This window comes from Macaca nemestrina, chromosome 14 (genome assembly GCF_043159975.1).
Source record: "Macaca nemestrina isolate mMacNem1 chromosome 14, mMacNem.hap1, whole genome shotgun sequence".
Lineage (NCBI taxonomy): Eukaryota > Metazoa > Chordata > Mammalia > Primates > Cercopithecidae > Macaca > Macaca nemestrina.
In genome coordinates this window covers 38,520,485-38,544,066 of record NC_092138.1, presented here as the reverse complement: position 1 = coordinate 38,544,066, position 23,582 = coordinate 38,520,485, and the positions used below count along the sequence as shown (strand labels likewise).

The 23,582-nt window shown below is 39.5% G+C and overlaps 2 protein-coding genes across 46 annotated transcripts in view; one reads left to right on the top strand and one right to left on the bottom strand.

Moving 5' to 3' along the window:
• Positions 1–23,582, top strand: part of LOC105489121 (protein tyrosine phosphatase receptor type D) — a 2,338,800-nt gene that overhangs the window by 1,767,584 nt on the left and 547,634 nt on the right. Inside the window, exon 1 of one of the 45 annotated variants that reach the window (XM_071078776.1) lies at positions 13,711–13,846. The exons of the other annotated variants lie outside the window; for them this stretch is intronic. The gene's annotated coding sequence lies outside the window, so the exon portion shown is untranslated. Of the gene's footprint in view, positions 1–13,710; positions 13,847–23,582 lie in introns of those variants that run through there. 45 annotated transcript variants of the gene reach the window in all.
• Positions 1–23,582, bottom strand: part of LOC105489125 (uncharacterized) — a 115,472-nt gene that overhangs the window by 90,390 nt on the left and 1,500 nt on the right. The window contains exons 2-3 of the mRNA XM_071077415.1: positions 15,085–15,264; positions 13,600–14,146 (exon numbers count right to left, since the gene is read on the bottom strand). Of these exons, the coding sequence (XP_070933516.1) occupies positions 13,600–14,146; positions 15,085–15,264 (727 nt within the window). The remainder of the gene's footprint in view (positions 1–13,599; positions 14,147–15,084; positions 15,265–23,582) is intronic.

Here is a 23,582-nt window from a genome sequence, read left to right as displayed (position 1 = left end):
CTTCCTAAATATTTCATTCTCTAAAGATGTTATTCAAGGTAAAATTTACTCCGTTGAATCTTAAGTAGCTGATTCTAAGGCCTATGTGTATGCCCCACATTTCCTTCGTGATCAGATGCTAACATAAAAGCTTCCATTTTTCAGCTCCGTGAACTTTCATTCACAGAATATACTGCAATTAAGTAGCTTTTTAGAGTAGCCTTCCCAAATAGGAAGGATGTTCCAGTTGTTGGTGGGTTTGGCTTAGGTTATGCAGTTTATTTGTTTGGGTTGTATGTTTTGAACATATGCCCAGGGCTTTTAAAAAGAATGATGGGAACATTTGTACAAATGAAATTGAAAGCAAGGGAGCGGGCATTGCCAACGTTTTAATTATGAACCGAGCAACACGTGTACTTATTTGAGGGTTTAAAGAGTATAAGACAGAAAACAGGGAAAGGTGGGGGCACCTGGTGGTCTCAAACAGGATGTCTGCTTTTTCTTCTTAGCAGCCAGGATAGAAAAGGCATAAAGTCTTTCTACCCTTTTGGATGCCCAAGGATATGGCAAACTGCCTGTGTCCTTTTCCCAATATCCCTCTCGCTTCGAAGCGCTATCAGGACAGGGGGTAAAGTTCTGAGAGAGCCAGAGGGGTCATTTAGGTCAGGTGATCTGAGGGTTCCACCCTTCCTCCTCCTGCAATGCTTCCTTAAGGCCAAAAGAGCCAGCACATCATGGGGTGCTGAACTCGTGTGTGTGTGTGTGTGTGTGTGTGTGTGTGTGTGTGTGTGTGTTCATGTCTGTGTCTTATAACCCCGTTTTCTATTGTCTGAGAGGAAAAGTGCCCAACTCTTTGGAACCTCTCTTTTGACAGACAAATTTCCCAGCAACTGTAACCAGAATAGTTGGAGGGTTGTTACACATGACGGCATTACTAAGGTTGGGGTGGTGAACCAAAAGAATTTGGAAAGTTTGAGAAACGGCAAGATGGGGTGGTTGACACACACTTTCTTTTCCTTTAATTTTGAGGGTTTTTTCCCTCTTGCATCTTCAATTCTAGTCAAGTGTATTTCATTCCAGACATAAAATCAAAATCCTCTTCTCTCCAGTCTCTGTGGATTAGGAGTAATTACAAGGTTAAAATAACATTGTCTCCTCCCTTAAAATCTGTAGTTTTATTCTACAGAAGGTTTTTTTGAGGGGTCTCTTTAATTGTCTTTTTATCATGTTATATATGAGATGGCATTTCCAAAGTAGCTATTATGCTGTTCTAATATAATTTAAAGGGCAGGAGATAGCTACCTAAGACTGTCTTTTACATTTAAGCCCTTTTTTTTTTTTTTAAACTGATGGAAAGAGACATATACCAACACAAATAGCTCATGACCAATTCTCTCCCTGAGTATAACAGCTAGAACTAGTGGTTCCCAACTAAAATGCTAAAAACCCCTGAAATGTCCCAGCAGGTTGCTGGGTTTGTTCTACAATGCCCGGTATAAATTTCACGTAATTACAGCTGACTGCTGAAGGAAGCCTGTGTTCTCTGCCGGCTGTTAGGACCTTAGTTATGGCCAGAAGGGTAGTGGGTAGGATTCAAACCTCCTACCAGTGCCAGCAGCTAGAAGCTTTCTTCAGAGCAGGGACAACTGACTGTAAGAAGAAACCAGCTGTGCAGAGCAGAATTATATAGCTTGTAGATTTAGGTAAAATGGTGCCACCTGTGAATTTTTTTTTTTTTTTTTTCCTTTTAAGAACTACAGAAGCAAGAAAAAGGCAAATCCCAGAAAAAGGCAGCTAGCTTCTTAGGAAATGCCAGAATCTGCTCACGGGATCATTTTCCTGGGAGCAATAAAACAAATCAATAAATTTGAATTGAGTTATCATGGTGGTTTTCAGAATTACCTGAGAAGCTTGCCAACAATTCGGACTCCCAGAAGCTAGCCCAGAGTTTCTGATTCGGGGTCTGGATCAATCAATGAGTCTGGGTCAGCCATAAAATCGGTGTTTTGCCACTTACAAAATTATTAGGAGCCTTAAAAGATATCTCTTAAGGTTCTCCGTGACTTATGAAGTACCATATAAATGTTAATATTTAACTAATATAGTGTGGATACTGTACCTCTTATTTGTTAGGCATTATGTTAACTCTTGGAGAAATCCATGTGTCCTAGTTGTAAATTGATAGTTTTCTATTCTTAGAGTTCACCAAGAATACTTTCTTCTCAAGAAAATGAATTCCTTAAGCCCAAAATTACAAGCAATATCTCTTCTCTCTCAGAAGCAGTAGTTTTGTTGTTCCTGATTTAATTCTGAAAATAACACACAAGCATCAAGAATCAAGACTAGTTTCAATTTGCTTCCAAGGAGGAGTTTTAATCTTTGCAATTCTTTCTTTTTTTCTTTCTCTTCTTGTTTTAATCACAGATTTATTTGGGGGTAGGGTGGTAGGAATTTAGGCTAGTTTGATGGCATGGCTTCCTCTTTTAATTGGTCTGCAAAGAATAAAAATCATTAGAGGATGTTTGTATTGTGTTTGGATAAAAAGGGTTTTCCTTAATATGCATGCCTTGCTCATAGCCTACATTCTTGGAATGACTTGATAGTGCATAGTTCACATACCTCACACACAGTGGAGGTTTGATTGAATGAGCAGCGGGATGAATGGGCATACATGAAAACTAAGCAATAAGATATGCTGAAAACACCACAGGCATATATAAAATTTGGACTGCATTTCATTTGTAGTTACTACTTAAAAATGGAATTCAGCCAAAGGATCATTTCTTTTTCACCTATAAAATAAAAGCACTTTCACAAAGAATCCTAGAGCTGGAGAAAAAAGGAAACAACTTTAAAGATAATCTAGTCTAGTGATTTTAAATTGTGCTTTCCAGAGCTATAAAGCAGAGTTGCTCCAACTTTGGCTAAACATTTGAATCACTGGGAGGATTTTTAAAATACAGATGCTAGGCTGGGCACAGTGGATCATGCCTGTAATCCCAGCACTTTGGGAGGCCAAGGCTGGTGGATCACTTGAGGCCAGGAGTTCGAGACCAGCCTGGCCAACATAGTGAAACCCCTTCTCTACTAAAAATACAAAAAAATTAGTTAGGTGTGGTGGTACATGCCCCTAATCCCAGCTACTCGGGAGGCTGAGGCACGAGAATCGCTAGAACCTGGGAGGCAGAGGTTGCAGTAGCTGAGATCGTGTCACTGTACTCCAGCCTAAGCTACAGAGGAGACTCTGTCTCAAAATATAAACAAATAAATTAAAATATAGATGCTAGAGTTTTACTCCCAGAGAATCCAGTTCAGCTAGTATGTGTGGGCTGGGCACATATGCTGTAAAAGTTGGTACAGATTCTAGTGCACAACCAGGGTGGGGAACCATCATTCTAGGGGTCTGCAAGTCCAAACATTTGGACTCCTGATCTGATAAATACAAGTATGCTCCCTGGAGACAATATGATAGAATATATTAAATTGGAAAAAAATTGGATGTGCTTGTGCCCTATAGAGTTTTCATTAAGTTCAACAACAACAATGTAATCTAGAAAAATTCAATTATACAGGGTTCTATTATAAACTCTTATGATAGGACATTCTGCAGGTGTACAAGGGATACACAGAAGATTAAGGCCCAATGTTTTCCATAAAGATTTTACAAGGTTGGCCTATGGCAGAAGCGTAGAAAGGAAAAGAGAAAAACAAGTATAAATATAACTTTAATAAAAGGCAGGTGTGCTATGAATGGCACAGGTAAGATTGAATCACAGATGAAATATTATTGCTTTCAGCATTTTCTCTAATTTCTCATCACTACTCTACCAAGCACATATCCGAAAACTGAGCAGTTTTGATATCCATCGTCTTAGAACATGACCTGTTTTTTAAGGGAGCGGCGGGTGCAAGGATTAAAAAGGAAAAGAAAAAATAAAACGGTTGTCCTGTTCCTTCTTACCGCCACTTGATTTAAGGTAGGATATTTCTTAAAGCCTGGGACTCAGCTAGCAGGAGGTTTCTCTCAGGGAGAAAAAGTAAAAAGCATGAGTGCCGACTGTACTTTTCAGGACTGCTTCTAGACTGCTGAACCCTTGTGTCTTTGCCAAGGGGGAGGGTAGAGCAGAACATCTGCCTCACTTGATTTGCTTTTGTGCTTCTCTAGGACAAAGACTTAATAGTCAAGGTCATTTCATCTCCTTGCATGGGTAATGAACAAAGCTGAGAGAAGGAAAGAAAGGGAGAAGAAGAAAAGGAGAGAAGCAAGGAAGAAGGAAGAAAGGGAAGAAGGGAGGGAAGGAAGGAGAGATATTGTTAAAAGTTTCCGTCATCTGTTGTTCTTCATATTGGTCTTAACTCAGAATCCTTGGAATGTTTTTGTTCCCTTCCCAAACACAATTATCTGATATGAGAACTTGCAAGATGCGATTAAATAAAGAGGTCTTTCAATATGTGATTAAACATAAGTTTGCATAAATTCCCACTAACTCCATCTACTCCCTGCTTATAACATTTTGCCGTTCCAATTAATCGATCAATACCAATAAACTAGTCATTAAATATATCTCGGAGGTTAGTGCTTTCTATTATCTTTTACCCAATTTCGGCAGAATATTCAGTACAAGAGAGATTCAAAGAATCAGATATTCTAAAGGAAGTAATATTCATACGTGGTAGAGGAATCAGGAAAAAAAAGATGACTTGATGTGATGATTCTTAAGGGATAGGTAAGTATTCAAGATGTAGGTGATCATAAGAAAACTTTCTGGCTAATAAACATGGATAGTCTTATCTAGACAATGCTGGATATTGGTAGAAAAGAGGTAAAGATTAGAATGGAAAAATGGGCTCAGGCAGCATTCAATTTGTGGTAGATCTTGAATGTTGGTAGAACATTTGCACTTAGTTATGAAGTATGTACTTAATCATGAACCACTGCAGTTTTTTTAGCATGGGAGGTACATAATCAACTTGTGTTTTATTAAGGTTAATTGGGCAGCACGTTGGGGCATAGATTAGGGCCAATCAGGAAAACACTGGGAGCAGAAAAATACGCAAAAGATTATTATTGTATTAGTCCAGAGAACAGTAGAGATATTTGTGTTGGAAAGATGGGCTTTTGGTGGTAAGCAAAGGAAAGAAAACATGATTTTAAAGAACTGAACACAAATAAGTAATCAAGCAGGAATGGTGCTTCTACATGTATAAAACAAGCACGAACATGAACAGACTATGTAAAGTAATCATACAGTTGGGAAAGAATAGTTTTGCTTTGCCTTTTAAATCTCTCCAAGACTTGTTCAGTGTTACCAGTAATTTTAGAGATGTGGCCAATGAGTTTTGAAAATCAGGATGACTTTCAGTAATATATGTTCCTACAGGAAATAATGTTTACAGGCAAATGAATGCTCTGTTCATCTAAGAATATACCAAGTTAAAAATGCAAATGTCAGCACCAGTTAGAAGTATAAAGGATTTTTTGTCCACTGAACTGATCAAATTATTTTGACTTCTTGTAGGAAAGCATGAAACTTTATAATCATTCTCATCAAAAGTTCTGTGGAACTACGAATCCAATTCACTCCTGTTAGACTCTATTATTATTCTTTGTCTGGGACATTTTGGTGTGTGTTGTGATGAGTGAGACTTAACTCTGACCAAACTCTAGGTCATTGTACCTTTCAGCAGAGTCTCAGTAAGAGGCATTATTAATGTGACATCTAACCAGGCCACAGTGGTGTCTAAGCACATGCTATCATATATTGCAGCAGGCATTTTTTGAGATCTGCTTATAGTGCAGGTTCTGGGCTTGGTGGTGACGAGAAGAGTGTGAAGACACTCACAATTTAATAAGGTGCAATTATACACAATAAAAATACAGAGAGATAGGCAGAAAGAAGAAAAATAAAAGAATGAGAGGCCAGCAGCAGGGGAAATTCATTCTGTTTAGTGGTCTATACAGGAAGCTTTACAAAGACAGTAATGTATCATGTAAAATGTGTAAATGACAACCAGTTCATTTCCTCTTTCTCTCTTCCTATTTCTATCCTTCCCTTCCTTCACTTTCTGAAATACTTATGAAGTGCCTATTGTGCTTAAAGCTCTATGATAGGAGCTCTAGGTTCAAATCAGACATGAATCCTGCTCTCAAACAACTGTGAAAACATTACATTGAGTATGTACACCAAGTAGAAATTAAATGATCCAACACAGATTCTTGTTTTCTGGTTTCTTGTTGTACTGGCAAATGCTGCCTCCTGTACTGAAGAAAGTGTTTTTTTTTTTTTTTTTTTTTTTTTTTTTTTTGAGACGGAGTTTGCTCTGTCGCCCAGGTTGGAGTGCAGTGGCCGGATCTCAGCTCACTGCAAGCTCCACCTCCCAGGTTTACGCCATTCTCCTGCCTCAGCCTCCTGAGTAGCTGGGACTACAGGCGCCCGCCACCTCACCCGGCTAGTTTTTTGTATTTTTAGTAGAGACAGGGTTTCACCGTGTTAGCCAGGATGGTCTCGATCTCCTGACCTCGTGATCCGCCCGTCTCGGCCTCCCAAAGTGCTGGGATTACAGGCTTGAGCCACCGCGCCCGGCTGAAGAAATTGTTCTTTCTGAAAAATTTGGACTGTCCCTGGATGGTTTTTATTATGATTAAAGAAAGAATTATAGATTTATTTTTAAGAAGTGATAACAGAACAGACTTTACATCAACCGGATTTACATAAATGTAGGCTACATGCTAGATGATGTGCTATTTTATCCTACTTCTATCATGCTTTGTGCAGATACCTGGCCCAGAATTTTCTTATTCATTGAGAAGACAGAGAAAAGTATAATTATGGCCAAAATACTAGCTTGTACAAAGCTGTTTTCCTTATTGTGTTTTTAATACAAGTGTAAGACAAGCACAGAGGTATAAGACAAAGAGAAAACGTTAGAAAAGTAGCTGAAATATAGTAGTCTTGATGCCTTGCTATATTCACTGTTTGAAAACTGTTACTGAATGCACAAGGAAACACCCCCAGTTACTCATGGGGACACTGCTGCATATGGGAAACAAAGCGAGATCTGGAGACAGTGAGATCCTGGCTCAGGATACAACCACCAACTTGCCACTGGTCATTTATAATCCCTGAACTGCACAGGAATACACTCCCTGCAACATGAAAATCAACTTGTGGTATTTCACTTCTCAGTGAGTTTCTGGAAATCGTCCTCTGAAACCCTGTTAGAAAGAACCTTTAAAAATAATTTCATGGTTCTGTGTTAGCGCTTTCTTGCTAAAAATGTGAAAGCTAAAGTTGGTTGGTGGACGCAGAAGTCTTACTAGCTTTGAAAACCTGCTGTGCTTTGTGTTTTACTCTCATTTATTTCTCTCTTCCTAACCATTGAATCTTAAAGCACATTCTTTCATTAAGGAGATTCAGCACCCTCTAGAGTAGTGGACTGTGAGTCATTAACAGCCTGAAGCATGTCCGAGTCTTGAGAGATAAGAGTCAGGCTTGTACAAATGAAATTTTAAACAAATGCTGCAGTACTTTTGTATCTTTCTCTTAAACAGTACAAATTTTGGTTGACTATGGAAATAATAATATTGAAGCTTAAAATTTAACTTCCTTCACAGGTGATGTCTCATAATTTGACATTCTACAGATACAGAAACAGAGTTTTCCTTCTTTCAAAGAATCCTGTTACCTCTCCTAAGAACTATCTCTGATTCATTTCATTGTGTTCCCCATTCTTGTGCCATTCAGCAAAATGGAGCCTGCTTCATCAGTTTTTGGTCTCTGTAGAGTGTTCCTTTATTCAGTGATTAATTACTAGCTTTCTGGTGACTTCTTAATCTTTTCCTGTATTTTAAAATATTCTTTCACTTCAGAATTTTCTTACCTAAGATACAAACACTAAGTGGAACATAAGTAACTGCAGTTGCTTTCCTCCCTAATTAGCTTTGCCTTTCCTACTGAAGATATAATTTTAAAAATGTATCAAAACCCATAAAAGTGAAAACTTTAAAACAAACACTAGGCAATTTGTTTCCTCAGTGAAACAAATTTAGAGGTTAAGGTGACAGAAATGTGTTTAGACCTCACATAACTAATAATGCACCCATTTATGTTAGCAATAGTTTTATTTTTAAAAAAGGCTGCAAAATGTACAGATAGGTGGCCTCTAAATGTTTATACTAAATAGAATGAAAAAACAAAACTCATACACAATTTTATTGTTAGGAAACACTGAAATCCACTGCTTAATGTATGCATTAATGGGGCTTCTTGACAAATCACCTGTTAAATTTTAGCTGACAGCTTGTCATATATTAATTATAAATAATTGTAATATATGGCTATCATAATGCATGCAACAAAAAAAAACAGGAAAGGTAATTAGAGTATATCCTTTGTTTTCTCCCTTCACTTCTTGCTCACAAGAAAAAAATGACCCAGTGTTTCACTTGGGTTGGGATAGTGCCAATGGTTAATGGAATGCCCCCGTCTACTAAAGAATTTAATGGGAATATCCATTTGTCACAGTCGCATGCTGTAATCTCCAGTAGCAGAGCCAATAGAAAATAGCATCGTACCATAACGTCCTCTACACACTGCAGGTGAGGGTGAAATGCAGCAGCTGAACAGAGCAGTCAGTGGAGGAGGTCTGGCTTTTCTAGGCCTTTCTTTATGAAAGATGTGGGTTTTTTTTTACTTAAAGAGGACAGTGCTGCCTAACAGCAACAAGAGATGCTGCCTTGAAGAAAAGGAAAGTACATTTTTTTCACATGGGAAAAGAAAGCATAAATGATTGCACAGCATGTCTCAAAATCTTTAGCTGCCTCCTTGTATATGGGAAGCCCACCTGTTTGTAAAGAACCTTTGAGTAGTAGAATTATAACAGGTGATTTCAATCATCAACTAGTTCTGAGTTTGAGCTTTCAAATCTGCAGAATGGGAGTAATAACACCTAAGCATGCAATGTTACTGGTAGAATCCATAGAACTACATGGGTGAAAAAATTTAGCATGGCACCTGAATTATTATCTTTTCTTCTTTATAATTGAATTTGAATGATAGGGTTGTGTGACTGCTTTATTTTTTATTTTTGAGAGAGTCTGGCTCTGTTGCCCAGGCTGGAGTGCAGTGGTGTGATCTCAGCTCACTGCAACCTCCACCTCCTGGGTTCAAGCAATTCTCCTGCCTCAGCCTCCTGAGTAGCTGGGATGACAGGCATGTGCCACCACGCCCAGATAATTTTTGTATTTTTAGTAAAGATGGGGTTTCACCATGTTGGCCAGGATGGTCTCGAACTCCTGACTTCAGGTGATCTGCCTGTCTTGGCCTCCCAAAGTGCTAGGATTACAGGCGTGAGCCACAGCACCTGGCCATTTATCTTTCTTATGTGCCAGTTCTGTGTTTGGCCAAAGCAAGCTACTGAGAAATGCTGTATAACTTAAATTTGAAAAACACTCTCTGAAATAAAAATAGTAATACTTGTAGAAGTGAATATTTAAGTTATTTGAGGACTAAAACTATTAATTATTATTTCATTTATGTATTTAGTAGTAAGTTAATAAAGTATGTTAGACATAAGCTAACACCTATAGGAAAGCGTCTCAGATATTAGTTTTAGTGTTTTATGAAATTTCTCACTACCTTCAGAACACGTCACTTGAATCTATGCTGTGTTTCTCCATTTAGCTGCATTTAATAAAAACCACGGTAGTCCTCACAAAGAAAATATGATTAGCAACAATTTATTCCATACCTTGGTTAATAATTTATCATCACTATACAAGTGAAAATATTGGATTTGAAGTCAAACAGATCTAGGTTCAAAATTCTAGCTTGGCCACTCACTATGTCAGCTTGGCCAAATGACTTATCCTCTCTTGTCCTGTTTCCTCACTTACATAATGGGGCTAATAATACTTAACTGGCAAGGCAGTTAAGATTGGAAATGAGGCAGTGACTTTCAAACTTTTAATCACTAGCCACATGATCAAAAAGGAAGTTTTGCAAAAAACAAACAAACAAACAAACAAAAAAACTTAGTACATATAATGTACTCTGTGTTTTTTCCTACTTTTCTTTCATTTCAGAAATTGTTTATGACCCACTAGATTTGCAACCCACACAAGGTCATGATGTGCCTTTTCAAAAACGGGTGAACTATATAACATGCTTCGCACGATGCTTAGTACATAATACAAGTGTAACAACTGATTACTATTATTGTCATCATGATTATTTTTAGTCTCCTGTTAGGATGCCTCATGATAAATGAGAATAAATCTTCCAAGTACTTCTAGGAACTAACTCCTTTGGATGGGGTCCAAAACAGACTCATACTCATCGTATGCTGAATTATGCACTAGAGGGGGGTGTGCTATAGCAAAGCTCCTGTGTGCTATTTATCACAGAATGTTAGAGCTGGAAGGGAACTAAGAAAATGTCTTGTCCTATTGCTTCATTTTTCCTTCATGTAAGTATTTGGAGTTTTTAAATATTCTATATGTATTGCTCACTAATAAGTTGGAAAACTGGCTTCTTTGATCCAGAATGTGGAGGTGATGAACAGTTGGTGGGATGGAGGGCACTGGATCATGATATCTGAGTTCTTGTCCTGCTTCTGGCACCAAATAGTTGGATGATTTTAAATTCTCAGGGTCTTCGTTTCTTTACCTGCAAAAATGAGGTAATTTCAACAAAAGATTAGCCTGCTTCTGATGTTCTTTGACTTAAAATTTCCAAATGGCAAACCAGTCCAGAAGTTTAATAGATGCTGCAGCATTAGGACACTCTTTTGTTGTAAATCTGCTCTGAATATATTAACACGTGTGTAGCAGGCTGCAGTCTCACTTCCATTACTGCTCAGATGAGCAGAGAAACTTTGGCTTCTCTATTTGCTGTACCTCCCGTTCTTCAGCAGCATCACCCTGAATAATTCTCAGTCTCATTCGTATAATAATAACTCAGACTCTGCAGTCACCTTAACCCATCCCTACTTCTTTCTCTAAGATGTTTGGTTGCAGTAGGGACAAGAACATCTAGGACTTCACAGTGTCAGAAAAGTTGCGCTTATGCCATTTACTTGTACTGTCCTCTGCATATCCCCTGATTTCTGGGTCCCTTTTCTACTTGCTTGTTGCTCTCCTTGGTAACAATCATCACTGAGTTTTCGAGCTAGTTTAAATCGCTACCAGTGGTGTAAGATGATATTTCCTCAACTATGTTCCCAGATAGCAGTCAGATTTACCAGCTGGGTTCTTCTTAAATGAGGTCAGATCCGCAGGCAGAGGGATACATTTCTTTCCCACAAAAGTAACAGCAAAGGAATATTAAGGGTTTTAAAACTTTCTGTTTCTCTAACATGCAACTTTGGATGATGAAAGTGGGATTGCCAGTTTATGGGGGCGCATGTGGCAATGAGAAAGCCAAGTTGGAGTTTACATCTTGGGTGGAATCACCTGTGGGGAGGCTGAGATTTCTGGATCCATCCTTAGGTCACAGGGGGCAGGTGTCCATCATCCCTGCACAGCTTTTCAGCTGCTGTGAAATCAGAATGATTGGAGGGTAAACCTAGCTTGGAGGCTTGCACAGGAATTGATTTCTTCCTGATTTTCACTATGACGCTAACCATAAAAAAACAAAAACAAAAAACCAAGAGACAATCATGCCAGGATGCTCCTCCCCCACCCCCAAATTGCTAGAAAACTGAACTTCGTTTAGCGAGATTCTTTTCAAAAATATGTGACTTATTTTTGGAGTACATAGGGGGCAGAGGATTACTGACCAATCCTTTGGTGGCTTTCAACAGCACAGCACGCAGATGGTGGAAATAAATGGGCAGCTTGAGAAAACAGTCAGGATGCTGGATCATTAAGTCAAATCTAAGGGGGTCTGTTTACGTTTGCTCTTTCAAAGACAGCCTGGAGTCTGCAGGAATAAGTATTGTGTGTATGTGCTGGCCTGAACATAGAATGAGCAATAGAGGTGGCTGGTGAGCTCTAGCTTTACTTTATTTAACCGTTCTGACCAAGTTTCTAATAAATTTTGATGGGCCAACTGCCAATGGTGGCTTCCAGCTGCTGACTTTTTCCACATGTTGGAGATCCTGTGAGTAGCGAAGAAGGTTAAAATCCATCTCTTAGCTAACAACACACACAGTGCACCTTAGTCACCTTGGGTTGTGTGGATGAGGAGTGCATAGCCCAACAACTGGGTGCTTGTCTAGGGAAGAGGGTGTTATAGTGTCCTTCAGAGAAGCTGAGGAGCACTGCATTTCCAACATCATAAAAGCAAGTGGCACGATAGCAAAACAAGTTATCACACTAAGATTTTGGTTCAATACTTCCCTGCCTTCCTCGTTGCCTTCAAAGTGGATCCTACAAGCATCCCCGAAGGAGGCTGCCAAGGTGAACTGGGGCGGACACAAACTGTGTTTCATTAAAGCACGTTCCTTATATTATTATCACTGCTGTGAAGAGGGCGCGACCAGCATTTTTTCCTCCTTTGCGCTGGGACGCAGAGCAGGAAGCGCCCGGGTGTGCATCTCTTAGGAGATGAGTGAATCTGTTGGAGAGGGTCTTTTCTGGCCTGGTGGATGAATGCTGGGGAGTGACGTCACCCCGCCCCCTCCTCTGGGGTGTGTGTGTGTGTGTGTGTGTGTGTGTGTGTGTGTGTGTGTTTGTGTTGCCTCCTTCACCCACCACTCCTGCCTGCCCCTCCTTCATCCAGCTCTCTGGCCCTTTCAGTGGGTCAGTGGTCCAGATTCAGGGATTCGCCAGCAGGCGCAGCGGGCCCAGCTCTCCCCGCGTCCGGGCGCACCCACACTCACACTCACGCGCAGGCAACGCGCACACACAATCCCCCAGCGCTGGAGCACAGCAATACCGTGGGATCCCCAGCACGTTACGAGGATTTTAGAAATCACCCAGACAAGGAAACAAAGAGAGAAGCCTTTCCAATTACTTTCCTGGGCTTTTTTGTTTAATTTCCCCCACCAAACCACCTCGTCTGCAGCCGTAACTACCAGGTTCACGCCAGGTCCAAAGACTGGGCTGGGCTGGCCACCCCACCTCCCGGCCCTTGACTCTGTTCGGGCCCTTTCCCAGGCGTCGCCTCGCACCCCTCTCCCCCCACGAGCCTCAGTTTCTGGTTACCTCGCGTGCGCTTCACTTTTGGGGGGAAGAAGAGAAGAAGGGGAGGGAGGCACCGAGGGGGGCAGCCGAGTTGCTATTTGTGGCCAAAGAATCCGCTTTAAAAGAAGAGGCAGCAGGAAGGAGGAAACAGGAGAGGCGGAGGGAGGAGAGGAGACGCGGCCCCGGACCCCCCAGCCGCGAGCGGCGGAGCATCGAGGAGCGGGAGGAGGAGGAAAAGGAGGAGGAGGAGGGAGAGGAGACAAACGGCGGCGGCGGCGGCGGCGGCGGCGGCGGCAGCGAGAGAAACGGGCGCCGGGCGAGCAGGAGGAGCGAGAGGAGGAGAAACCGCCGCGGAAGCCGCGGGCTCAGAAGGGCCAAGAGGACGGCCCGAGAAGAGGAGGAGGAGGCGGAGGAGGAGGAAAAGGGGGTAGGGGTGGAGGGAGGGCGGGGGGACGCGCTCCCTTGGATGCTGGATTTCGGGTTTTTGGACTCACTCGCTGACTCTCTTCCACTTCCTCGCTCTGGACTGGGCTGGCCGCACGAGGGCTGGGCGGCGGCGGCGACCAGGGGGGCTTCCGCGGCAGCGGCCGCTGCTCCGCGGGATTAAATTGGCCGCTCGGAGGCGGCGGCGCGGGCCGGCGCCGGCTGCGCGGCCGTGGCAGGGCGCGAAGGCGCTGGAGGAAAGTGCTGGTGGCGGCGCGGGAGGCGGTGGCGGCTGCTGCCCAGAGCCAACATGACCAGGTAAGTCCCTGGAACTGACCCCGTCCGCCCCGCTGTGTTCTCCCCTCTGGCTGCTCGGGAATCGCCCTGCGCGCAGCTCCGGCTGCCGGCGCCTCCCCGGCCAGAGCGAGACGCTCCCGCTTCCGCGAGCCCGGCGCCCGGGCAGCGGAGCGCACAGTTTGCTCCTCTGAACCTCCTCGGGCAGAGGTCCTCCCCTGCAGGGTTCACTTCTCGCCTGAAACCTTAGACCCGGGAGAGAGGCGACTCTAGAGAATGGGGGTGTCCGGGTATGTGTATTTGTGCGACCCCCGCTTTCTCCTCCTAGGGTGGGCGTAGTATTGGGGGGGAATGGTGGAGCAGTGGGGCAACGCACCCTTACCCAGGGATCCTGCCACCGCCTTTTTTAAAGGCAGGGATTACTGTTTTAAGGAGGGCTGATTACGGTGAGGGGGCGATTTCTTTTTCTTTTTTTCCTCTGAACTAGTGGGGAGAAGGAGAAATAACAGGAATCAAAGTCTACGCAGCTGCCATAGAGGAGGGGGATTGTTTGGGAGACCTTTCCGTGGCAGAATCAAAGCTCGTAGTTCAGCTGCGGGAATCTGGTGCACTTAACACACACATTCATTCCGTAGGGAAGGGGACGCATCATTTGTAATGAAGAGGCAAAGTTGTAGGAAACAATTTAAAAAGAAAGCCACGAACAAACCAAAGATTCTTTGCTTTCCTATAGATTTATTGTAGCTTTTATGTAGGTGTGTAGAAAACTCGCATTGCTTCTCTGGACGTTGAATTTCATTTAAAAACACAAACATGTGAAGTCAGTTTTTAAGTCTTATGCTTAAAATATCCAACACCAAGTGTGAGCTTGGCTTTCACTAATTGGGTGTTTCAGAATTCCAGATAGTAGTTCCATTCTCCAAAACCAGGACTATCACAATCCACTTGTATTGTTTCCAGTTCGCCTCCCAGTACGCTACTTGCCAAATGTCTCTTGTTTTCTAAAATTCTCAGAGTAATACCCCAGCCTCATCTACAGTTTGCACCTTAAGTATCTAGGAAGATTCCTGAGGGATCGTTCTCCTTGTATTTCCTATTAAAGTTATATATATATACACATGTATTTACATGCCCAAAGACACAGTGCCAGTGACTTAACAGAGTGTAGCTAACACATTTTGAACCTCTGAAAGGCTAGTAACTGCTTATGACTTGAGATAGATTTGCTGTTAGATTTACTGAGCTACAAATGTGGACTTTACCCTTTGGTGTGTTCTTTTCTAACCATCCTGTAGCACGTCTGTGGGGAGTTAGTTCAATCACAGATACTTCTGACCATTTTGAGTATTTTTTCTCTGTTTCAAAGTGCACACACCAACCGCTCAACTTGAGTAAAACAAGGATGATATACCAAGACTTGAAACATTCTGATGTAAAGGGATCTGTAGATGATAATAACTTAAGATTAAGTTGTATATGTAATATAATAATATCCAGTAAAAGGCTTAGTATCTTACTTACTTTGAATATATATTCTGTTTTATGCTACAGACACTATAGCAAAAAGAGAACACATTTTCAGTGCTCCGTGTCTGACTTACGGAAACAGACATCCTAAATGGACAGTAAAATTTTCCCTACCTCCCACATTCCATAATTATGTACTGTACTTTGCTTTTCAATGGAGCTAGCAATTCTGTGGCAGATTTCTTAAATTCACCCTCATGCTATCAGCTATTATTGTACTTTCAAAGTGTGAAATTGACAAGCTGGTCAGTTTCATGAATTCAGCTGTCAGATTGTGTCCAGTTAAAAATTGCTAAAAGCTGTAAATGTGCCTGCCTGGAATTTTCTTTTGTGAAGGAAGGACAGCAAGGGGATGGGGGATTAATGGGTGTTATTAATTGTAGATCTTTTAAAATAGGTGCACTCCAATGTGAGTTGTATCACTGGCTGTTATTGGGAAATACGTTTAGATTTTTACTCCTGTAAAAGTGGCATTCAATTTTTATCTGTATCTTATTTTAAATAGTACTTTACACAGAAATCATCTGTTCTTATAGCCCTTAGTAATATATAATAGGAATAAGATTCAAAGAGGAACAGTGTCTCTCTCAAATATATTTTAATATAGTTGAGTAATGTATTACTTTTGCATGACATGTAAAGAGGTGGATGAATTAAACGTTTCATTGTGTAGGTTATGTAACACAGATTCTTCTTGGGCCAGAGCAGTTGTGCAGTTACTCAAGTAATGAAATGCAGCAATTTATTTTAATATATGTGCATTAGAGTAGATAACCATAGATGTAAAACTGCTTAAAGTATTAAATACAGTGATTTGATTTGCCTTTTAAGATGGACTCTTATTTAAATCCAGAATATCTCAAAGTCTGGAACTAAGAATTGGAATCCCCTCATCTGCTGCTATTTGCTAAGCCACTAGGGGCCTGTATAACTGTTCTTATATCCAGGAGGTATCCTGGTATGGCATATGCAAAGCCTTCCTAGAGAGACATTAAAAAAAAAAAAAATCACGTAGGCATTCCCCCCAAGTTTTTGTTTTTTCCTTTTTAATACATTAACTCATACTCTGATGCTAGTTATAGACAATGATTGAAGACTATTTCAAGAATTTTATTTAGGGCTTCTCTGACACTATGATTTTCATATAGAGTGTGAAAAATAGAAAAGAGAAAAGGTATTGGTGCAAATTCATATGTGATTCCAGTTCTCAGTGTATGGCAAAGATAAACAAGAAGGAACATTAATAACTTTTCTTTATTGGACTGATAAGGATGTTATTTGCATAATGTAGGGTTAAAAGATAAATGAAGCAGAATTACTTTAAGGGAAGTATAGGCATAGATTGATGATGTGATTAAACTAGCTTTGTAAGCGCTGTACAAGTTTGTATGGAAAGAGAATCTGAGGCTGTGACCACAGTTTAGTCAGCACTTGAGGGACCTGGACTGAAGACGCACTATACATTCTTAAGTGTCAGTTTCACAGATTTGAAATCGATCAGCCATGGCAATCTTGAGAGACATTAGGCAGTAAGGTCAAGTATACTTAAACTGTTCTTTCGTTGATTTTCAGTTTTTCAAAGTGACAAGGGTGACTATTTGTAAAAGAGTACCCTGTAAGTATTTGCATATTAGATTTCCTTCAGACCAAACTTGATTTATCAAACCATTGGACAATTCTATTTTTAAAAGGATTCTATGCATAAATAAGAATTCATTAACACAATCACATATGAAAAGTGTCATTTCAAGAAAGGTGACTATTTCAAAGATGATTTCATTTTAAAACTATCCTTCCTTAGTTTACCTTTTATTTTAAAACCTTCTTTAGTTTCATTGTGTATTTGCAGATAGTATAAGAGTCAAGTGTGTGTGTGTGTTCGTGTGCTCTAACTTGTGATCCTAGGAGCATCAGGCTTAGGTTTACACTTAAAATATCTATGCAGATAACCTTTAATGGTGGTACCTTTTTAATTCCCAACAGTTTCTGGGAATCTCGAAAATGAACTTTACGTTTTATGTAGTGTACTCAACTTAGTGGTCACAAAATATACAGGATTTGTGTTACATGCCCAGATATAAGAAGTGCTAAATATAGATATAATTATCCAGTTTTCCCAGAGTATTCAAAGAATGCTTTACTTTTTCCTATGTTCTTAAAGTGACAACAGTTACATGTGATTTAAGCCAAATTTATTCTGAATCTCTTTTGGTTTTATAGAGTTATTTACCTTTTTTTGTTGTTATTTCATCTTCTTACTGTTCAGTTTCTTTGAAAAAATCTTGTAGGAAAGCTACTTACTTGTGACGGCAAAGAGGCAGCTTGCTGCCTCAAGCAAAACCAGTGTTTTAAAACATTCTTTTTTATATTATCAGTGATTTGCCAAGAAAGAGCAAAGAGAAGAGTTATTCTCTCTGTGAACTACAAGATTGAGAATTCCTATATAACACATCAACTGAGGAAATCTGATAATGTGGAAGAAGATTGCTTAGAAGGGATTTGTTAGTAAATTTCATTTTAACAAGCATCACTTGTTTAAGCTTCTGTAATTTCATGGCATAGTGACATTTCTACCAAAGGATAGGTTTGTTTGGGATACATTTTCTATATGGGTAATCTCATTTGTTTCTAATTAGTAGTTGGTAACACTTATTAAAATGTCATGCTTGGCTTACATTTATTTCCATAAAGTGTCCAAATTCTCTCCCTTTTTTAAAAAAATAAAAATGCATTTCAGCTTTCCACAATTAAGCCCTTAAGATAGCTAAAAGAATATATGACTTGTGCTTCCTGATTGTTCATTATATGAAATTATAGCCTCAGATGTAAAAGTTCAGCATTTTCTTTGCGTCATAAGTCTTGGGAAGGTCAAAGAGCAAGTGCTTATATGTTACAACAGTCTCTGACCTAATGTAACCTAAATAATAATGTCATCACAATGGCGCTAGACTGGAGAATTAATGAAATAGAATTCTTACAAAACATAGTTCACAAAATTACACTTAAGACCTGTGTCTCTCATTTCCCCCTTAATATATTACCCATTTGCTTTCAAGAAATCAACAGTTTGCATTTTTTTCTCAACATTTTATTTATAAAATATTTTTAAGACTTAGACATTACGTACTTTACGTATTACATCTGTGTGTACTGCCACACTCCTCGAAGCGACTCACAGGGAAAAAAAATGGACTAAAACAATGCCTGCAATACCTCCCTTCTCCCTCACAAAATGATTAATTCTGTATCTTCCTGTTCATGATTTTTAGTTTGATGCTAATACATTTAATAGGACCATATTAATACTATTCAGTTTGCCTGTGACATTTCGAAAATTAACAAAAGGGGGAAAAAAGAGAGAGACAGCAAAACTGAGCTTTTTCATGGCTTTTTAACCTCTGCTGTCCTTCAAATCAAATCCCTTTGTGTCATAGATGAGTAAACTAAATGAAAAAGATGACAATTTGGAAAGCTAAGACAGCTCATTCTGTCTGTAAGCTAGTAGGTCATGTATACCGGCAGGCAAATAGTATTGAGACAACTTATGTCCTTCCCTCTTCACCTTCGACAAGCAAGCCTTGCTGTCCTTTGTAAATGGCTGCTTTTAGGTAGCGGGTCCCCACTTTGGCTCCTCCAGCATTTACAACAAAATGTAAGAGCCAAAGCAGCCATCTGAGTCAAGGCTTTCTCTTAGTTCTTTGAACTCATTGATCAGAAAGGCTAAGTTTGCTTCTTCCTTGACATTCAGATAACAATGTCAGGAGCATTGTGACCTTTGCCACATGGCTATTTACTAGATTTAACTCTTGTAACTCTGTCAGTTGCATGAGATTGATTAAATTTATAAATTCTCAATTGTCTTTTTTTTTTTTTTTTAAATTAACATCCCTTGAGCTATGTTCTTTAATGTAGCAGTAGCTAACTAAATTGAGATTTGGGAATTGTATTTAGGAAACAGCATTTCTCAGTACTGCTTTGGGGTTTGGAGAAATTGTACTTTCAAATACATAAAATGATCCTCTTTAATGATTGGATCACAAGTAACAAGAGACATTTTTTTTTTTAAGCCATCAGTAGATGGATTTCATTTATTAACTAAAAAGGTTATATTAGTAATGATTTTATAAATGGTTGGAAATCAGTTATTGTTAATTCTCATTTAACCATGCATGCATATAATACATATTAAGATGATGCTAAAGAATTGCAAAATCTTGACCAGTTTCCTTTCTTTTTAGGCTACAGTGAAAAGAACATTCAGTTCTTCTTACAGGAAGAACTAAATTTATGCCTCAGTTCTGCCACTTATCATCTGTGAGATCTTGGAGGCAATGATAAAACATTTCAGAATCTTAGTTTCATCGTCTGTAAAATGGAGGGAATAACCATACATGTAATGAATATCCAGTTTGGTTATACATATTTATCTTATTTTCTATTTTAAATTTAGGTAATTCTTGAATGTAGAAGTCATGTAATGAACATACTATATTCAAGAACACTAGTTCCTATGATACAGTTCTGTTGTCTTCAGCTATTTGTTAAAAGTTATTGCCACCTGACTTAAAAATTAAGATCTGTGGGATATGGATGTTTTGTCTACATTTATCCTGTTGGCATTCTGTGTGTACTACTATAATTAGTGTAGTTGCTAGAACTATCTTTTTCTGCTTAGCACATTTATTAAAGGCTGTACATATTAGCGTGGCATGGTATGCTTATCTTAGCCTTTAAAGCAAAAGCTAGAAATAATTTTACCTAGAATGCACAAAGAGAACATTTCTCTTTAAGTCTAAATTTTACTGATATATTCCTGAGGATATTTGATTTGGAGTTTCAGTTTGGGGGAAGAAATGTTTAGAAAAGCAGTTAATTAAAATACTGAAGCAGAATAAGTGCCTTTTTTTTCTTTAATGGTAGTACATCTTAGAAAGCTGCTTAGACTTTTGCCCAGTGCAGCTGTCCTTCCCTGAAATATCAGGTTTCAAGAGCAATGATGGATGGTGGGTGCCTGTAGCCAGTTGTGGGGTTTGCTCTGAGGTCAAATGTATTGATGGAGGCAAGGAATTTACTGCCTTCTGTCTCCCTAAGATTCACCAGTAGAATTTTACAGGGAGAAATTAGACTAGACACATCAAATGCTGATCCAGTGTCTGCTTATAGGTCAACAAGACATTTGTTTTCAATGTTTAAAATAAAAATTTTCTCTGTCTTTCTACCTACTGGCCCATCCCAACTAAAGGGACATTTTGAGTATGCTCTAATGATTTCTTACTACGTGAGTAGATACTGGCCTCCCTGTGAAAACACATTCCAACTACTTGTAGTAGTAACTTAAATATTATTAGAGAATTTTAAGAGAAAAACCAATTCAGACTTCTCTGGTCAAAATAGCTCATTATGATTTTGTAGATACATTGATTAATGTCTTATTTTAAAAAGATCTATCAAGATTATTTGGCTAGCTAGAAATAAGAGTAGTTTGTTGGATGTATCTTAAATATTCTAAATCTACTTACTGGCCAGGTAACCATTTTTGCTTTTCTTGGGGAGGGGGAAGAAAAGAGGCAACTATGTTTTTCTAGAGGAATAAAATATTGGAAGCATCTTCCATTGGAAATATGCCATGGATGGAAGTTGTTCTTTGTGAGTTACTTCTTTGACACTCACTGTCTTCATCAACATGGAACTCTATCTCCATTTGATGTTTGGCATCTATGTCTCCATCTCCATTCTAAACTCTTTTATTTTCATTTTATCTATATCCCCTTTCAGGCGGCTGTCTGTACTGTCTCCTGCCATATCTCCATCAACTTCTAATAGAAACAATAATTTCTACATAGATAACCTTCAAAATAAATTTCCTCACTTGTCTCTGGAGTTCCAGACTTGCATTTCTATCTGCTTGTTACATGATTGGGAAATGGGAGGCTCTCCTGTATCCCAAACATTGTATTTTGTAAACCCAAAATATTATCTTCCATCCATATCTACTTCCCTTTTCTTCATACTTCATCTGAGTTATCCCTTGATTAGAAACCTTGGTATTATCCCTATCTCTTTTCTTCCTTTTATTCTTGTCCTCAGGCAATTTTGTAGATTCTGTTCCTGTAACCTTTTCACTTTATTTCCTTTCCATTTCTACCTTTCCTATGTGTTCCGCACTCCATAGACAGCTTCTTATGTGGTTTTTGTGTTTTCTCATTTCTCCTGTTTGAGTCTTCCTAATTTTTGCTTTATGAAAGGCAAATTTACTCAAGTCTACTTGATCAAGTGCTCACTACTCAACACAGCCATCAGAGCCCTTTGCAGTCTGCTCCCAAATTCCATGTCCAGCCTTCCCCCTCGCCATAGCTCTGTGATACTCTGCCCTTGTGCAGTATCACATTCCCTGCAGTCATTGAGGAGGCTGTGCTTTTGGGCACCTCTTTGGTTCTACCAATACTGTTCCTGGAAGCTTCTTTCTCTTACCAGCTGTCCTCAATTGTATCCACTGATATCCTATTATTCTCTCATTTTCTAATGCTCAGCTCAAGTGGTATTCCTTTTATTTAAATTGAGTTGAACTAAAGAATTTTGGGCCAGGCGCGGTGGCTCACGCCTGTAATCCCAGCACTTTGGGAGGCCAACATGGTTGGATCACGAGGTCAGGAGATTGAGACCATCCTGGCTAACATGGTGAAACCCCGTCTCTACTAAAAATACAAAAAATTAGCCGAGCATGGTGGTGGGCACCTGTAATGCCGGCTACTCGGGAGACTGAGGCAGGAGAATGGCATGAACCAGGGAGGCAGAGGTTGCAGTAAGACGACATGGAACCACTATACTCCAAACTGGGCGACAGAGCGACACTTCGTATCAAAAAAAAAAAAAAAGCTTTTTTTGAGTTGAATATAATTGAAACCATAAAATGTGAAGAATAATTATTCATTAGAAACCTCTCACAATGCTCAGGACCCTGAGATAGGTAAAAAATCAAAATTTCTTTGTGGGGAAAAATTTCATTAATTTTCTCAAGTTTACAGGTATAGCGTTAGTGGTTGATATATAATACTTGTAATAGTGACTATTTCTAAAATTTACTGAGCATTTATTATGTGCGAGGCATTCTGCTTAGTATCTTACCTTCAGTATTATGTTTAATCTCTAAAATAACATTCTGTGTAAGTCAGCTGGTTTTATTATCATCATTTCATGGAAGAGCGTTGTTCCATGGAGAGATTAATTAATTTGCCCAAGGTTGCATAGATAAAGGTAATAAAGATGGGACATAGAGTCAAGATTTTAAGTCAAGCATACCAACTTTTATCTGTTTCACTCACTCTTAGCCTCCTCACTTTCGTATATGACATGATTTTTAAAAATATTTATCTCACATCGTCCAGGCAAGTACGCCCAATGGCATGGTGCTTTCTTGACTCAAATTCAAGAAAAATCTATGTTTGGAGGCTGAGACAGGAGGATTACTTGAGCCCAGGAGTTTAAGACCAGCTTGGGCAACATAGCAAGACCCTGTCTCTTCCAAAAAAAAAAAAAATTAACCAGATATGGTGATGTGCACTTGTGGTGTCAGCTATTTGGGAAGCTGAGATGGGGGAGGATCGCTTAAGTCCAGGAGATCAAGGCTGCAGTGAGCTGGGATCATGGCACTGCATTCTAGTCTGTATAACATAGCAAGATTCTGTCTCAGAAAGCAAAAAACTAAAAAAAAAAAAAAAAAAGAAAAAGAAAAATCTTAAGCATTATGCACATTGTCTCTCTACCATTTCTGAAGAGTATCTTCTGTTCCTTTCTCTGCTTGGTACTGGAGGCATTGAAAAAATGTGTTTTTACCAAAGGGGTTTTGATTTGATGACCTTTTTTTTTCTGCAGATGGCCTCCAGCTCTAAAATTTTATGCTTTTCAGGCAGTGATACAACTGCCTGAGCTCTGGGGTCAGTCCTGGAGCAGAAGTGTTTAAATGAAATATTTCCACCAAGAATAGTTTTTAAAATCACAAAGGCTGCCATTTTCATAGCTGCCCAACAGGTAAGAAATCAGAAGCATTTTGATAAAGAGAAATATAGATCCAGCAGGGATATCTGAAGAGCAGCCACCCATCAAAGAAATGGAATTATGCCAAGTGACTGTTACATATGCATTCCGCTTATTGGTAGCCTACCCTATACCATTTTATCTGAGAAACTTTTGTCAATTATAATGTCTTCTAAAATACTCTTGTTTTCACTTCACC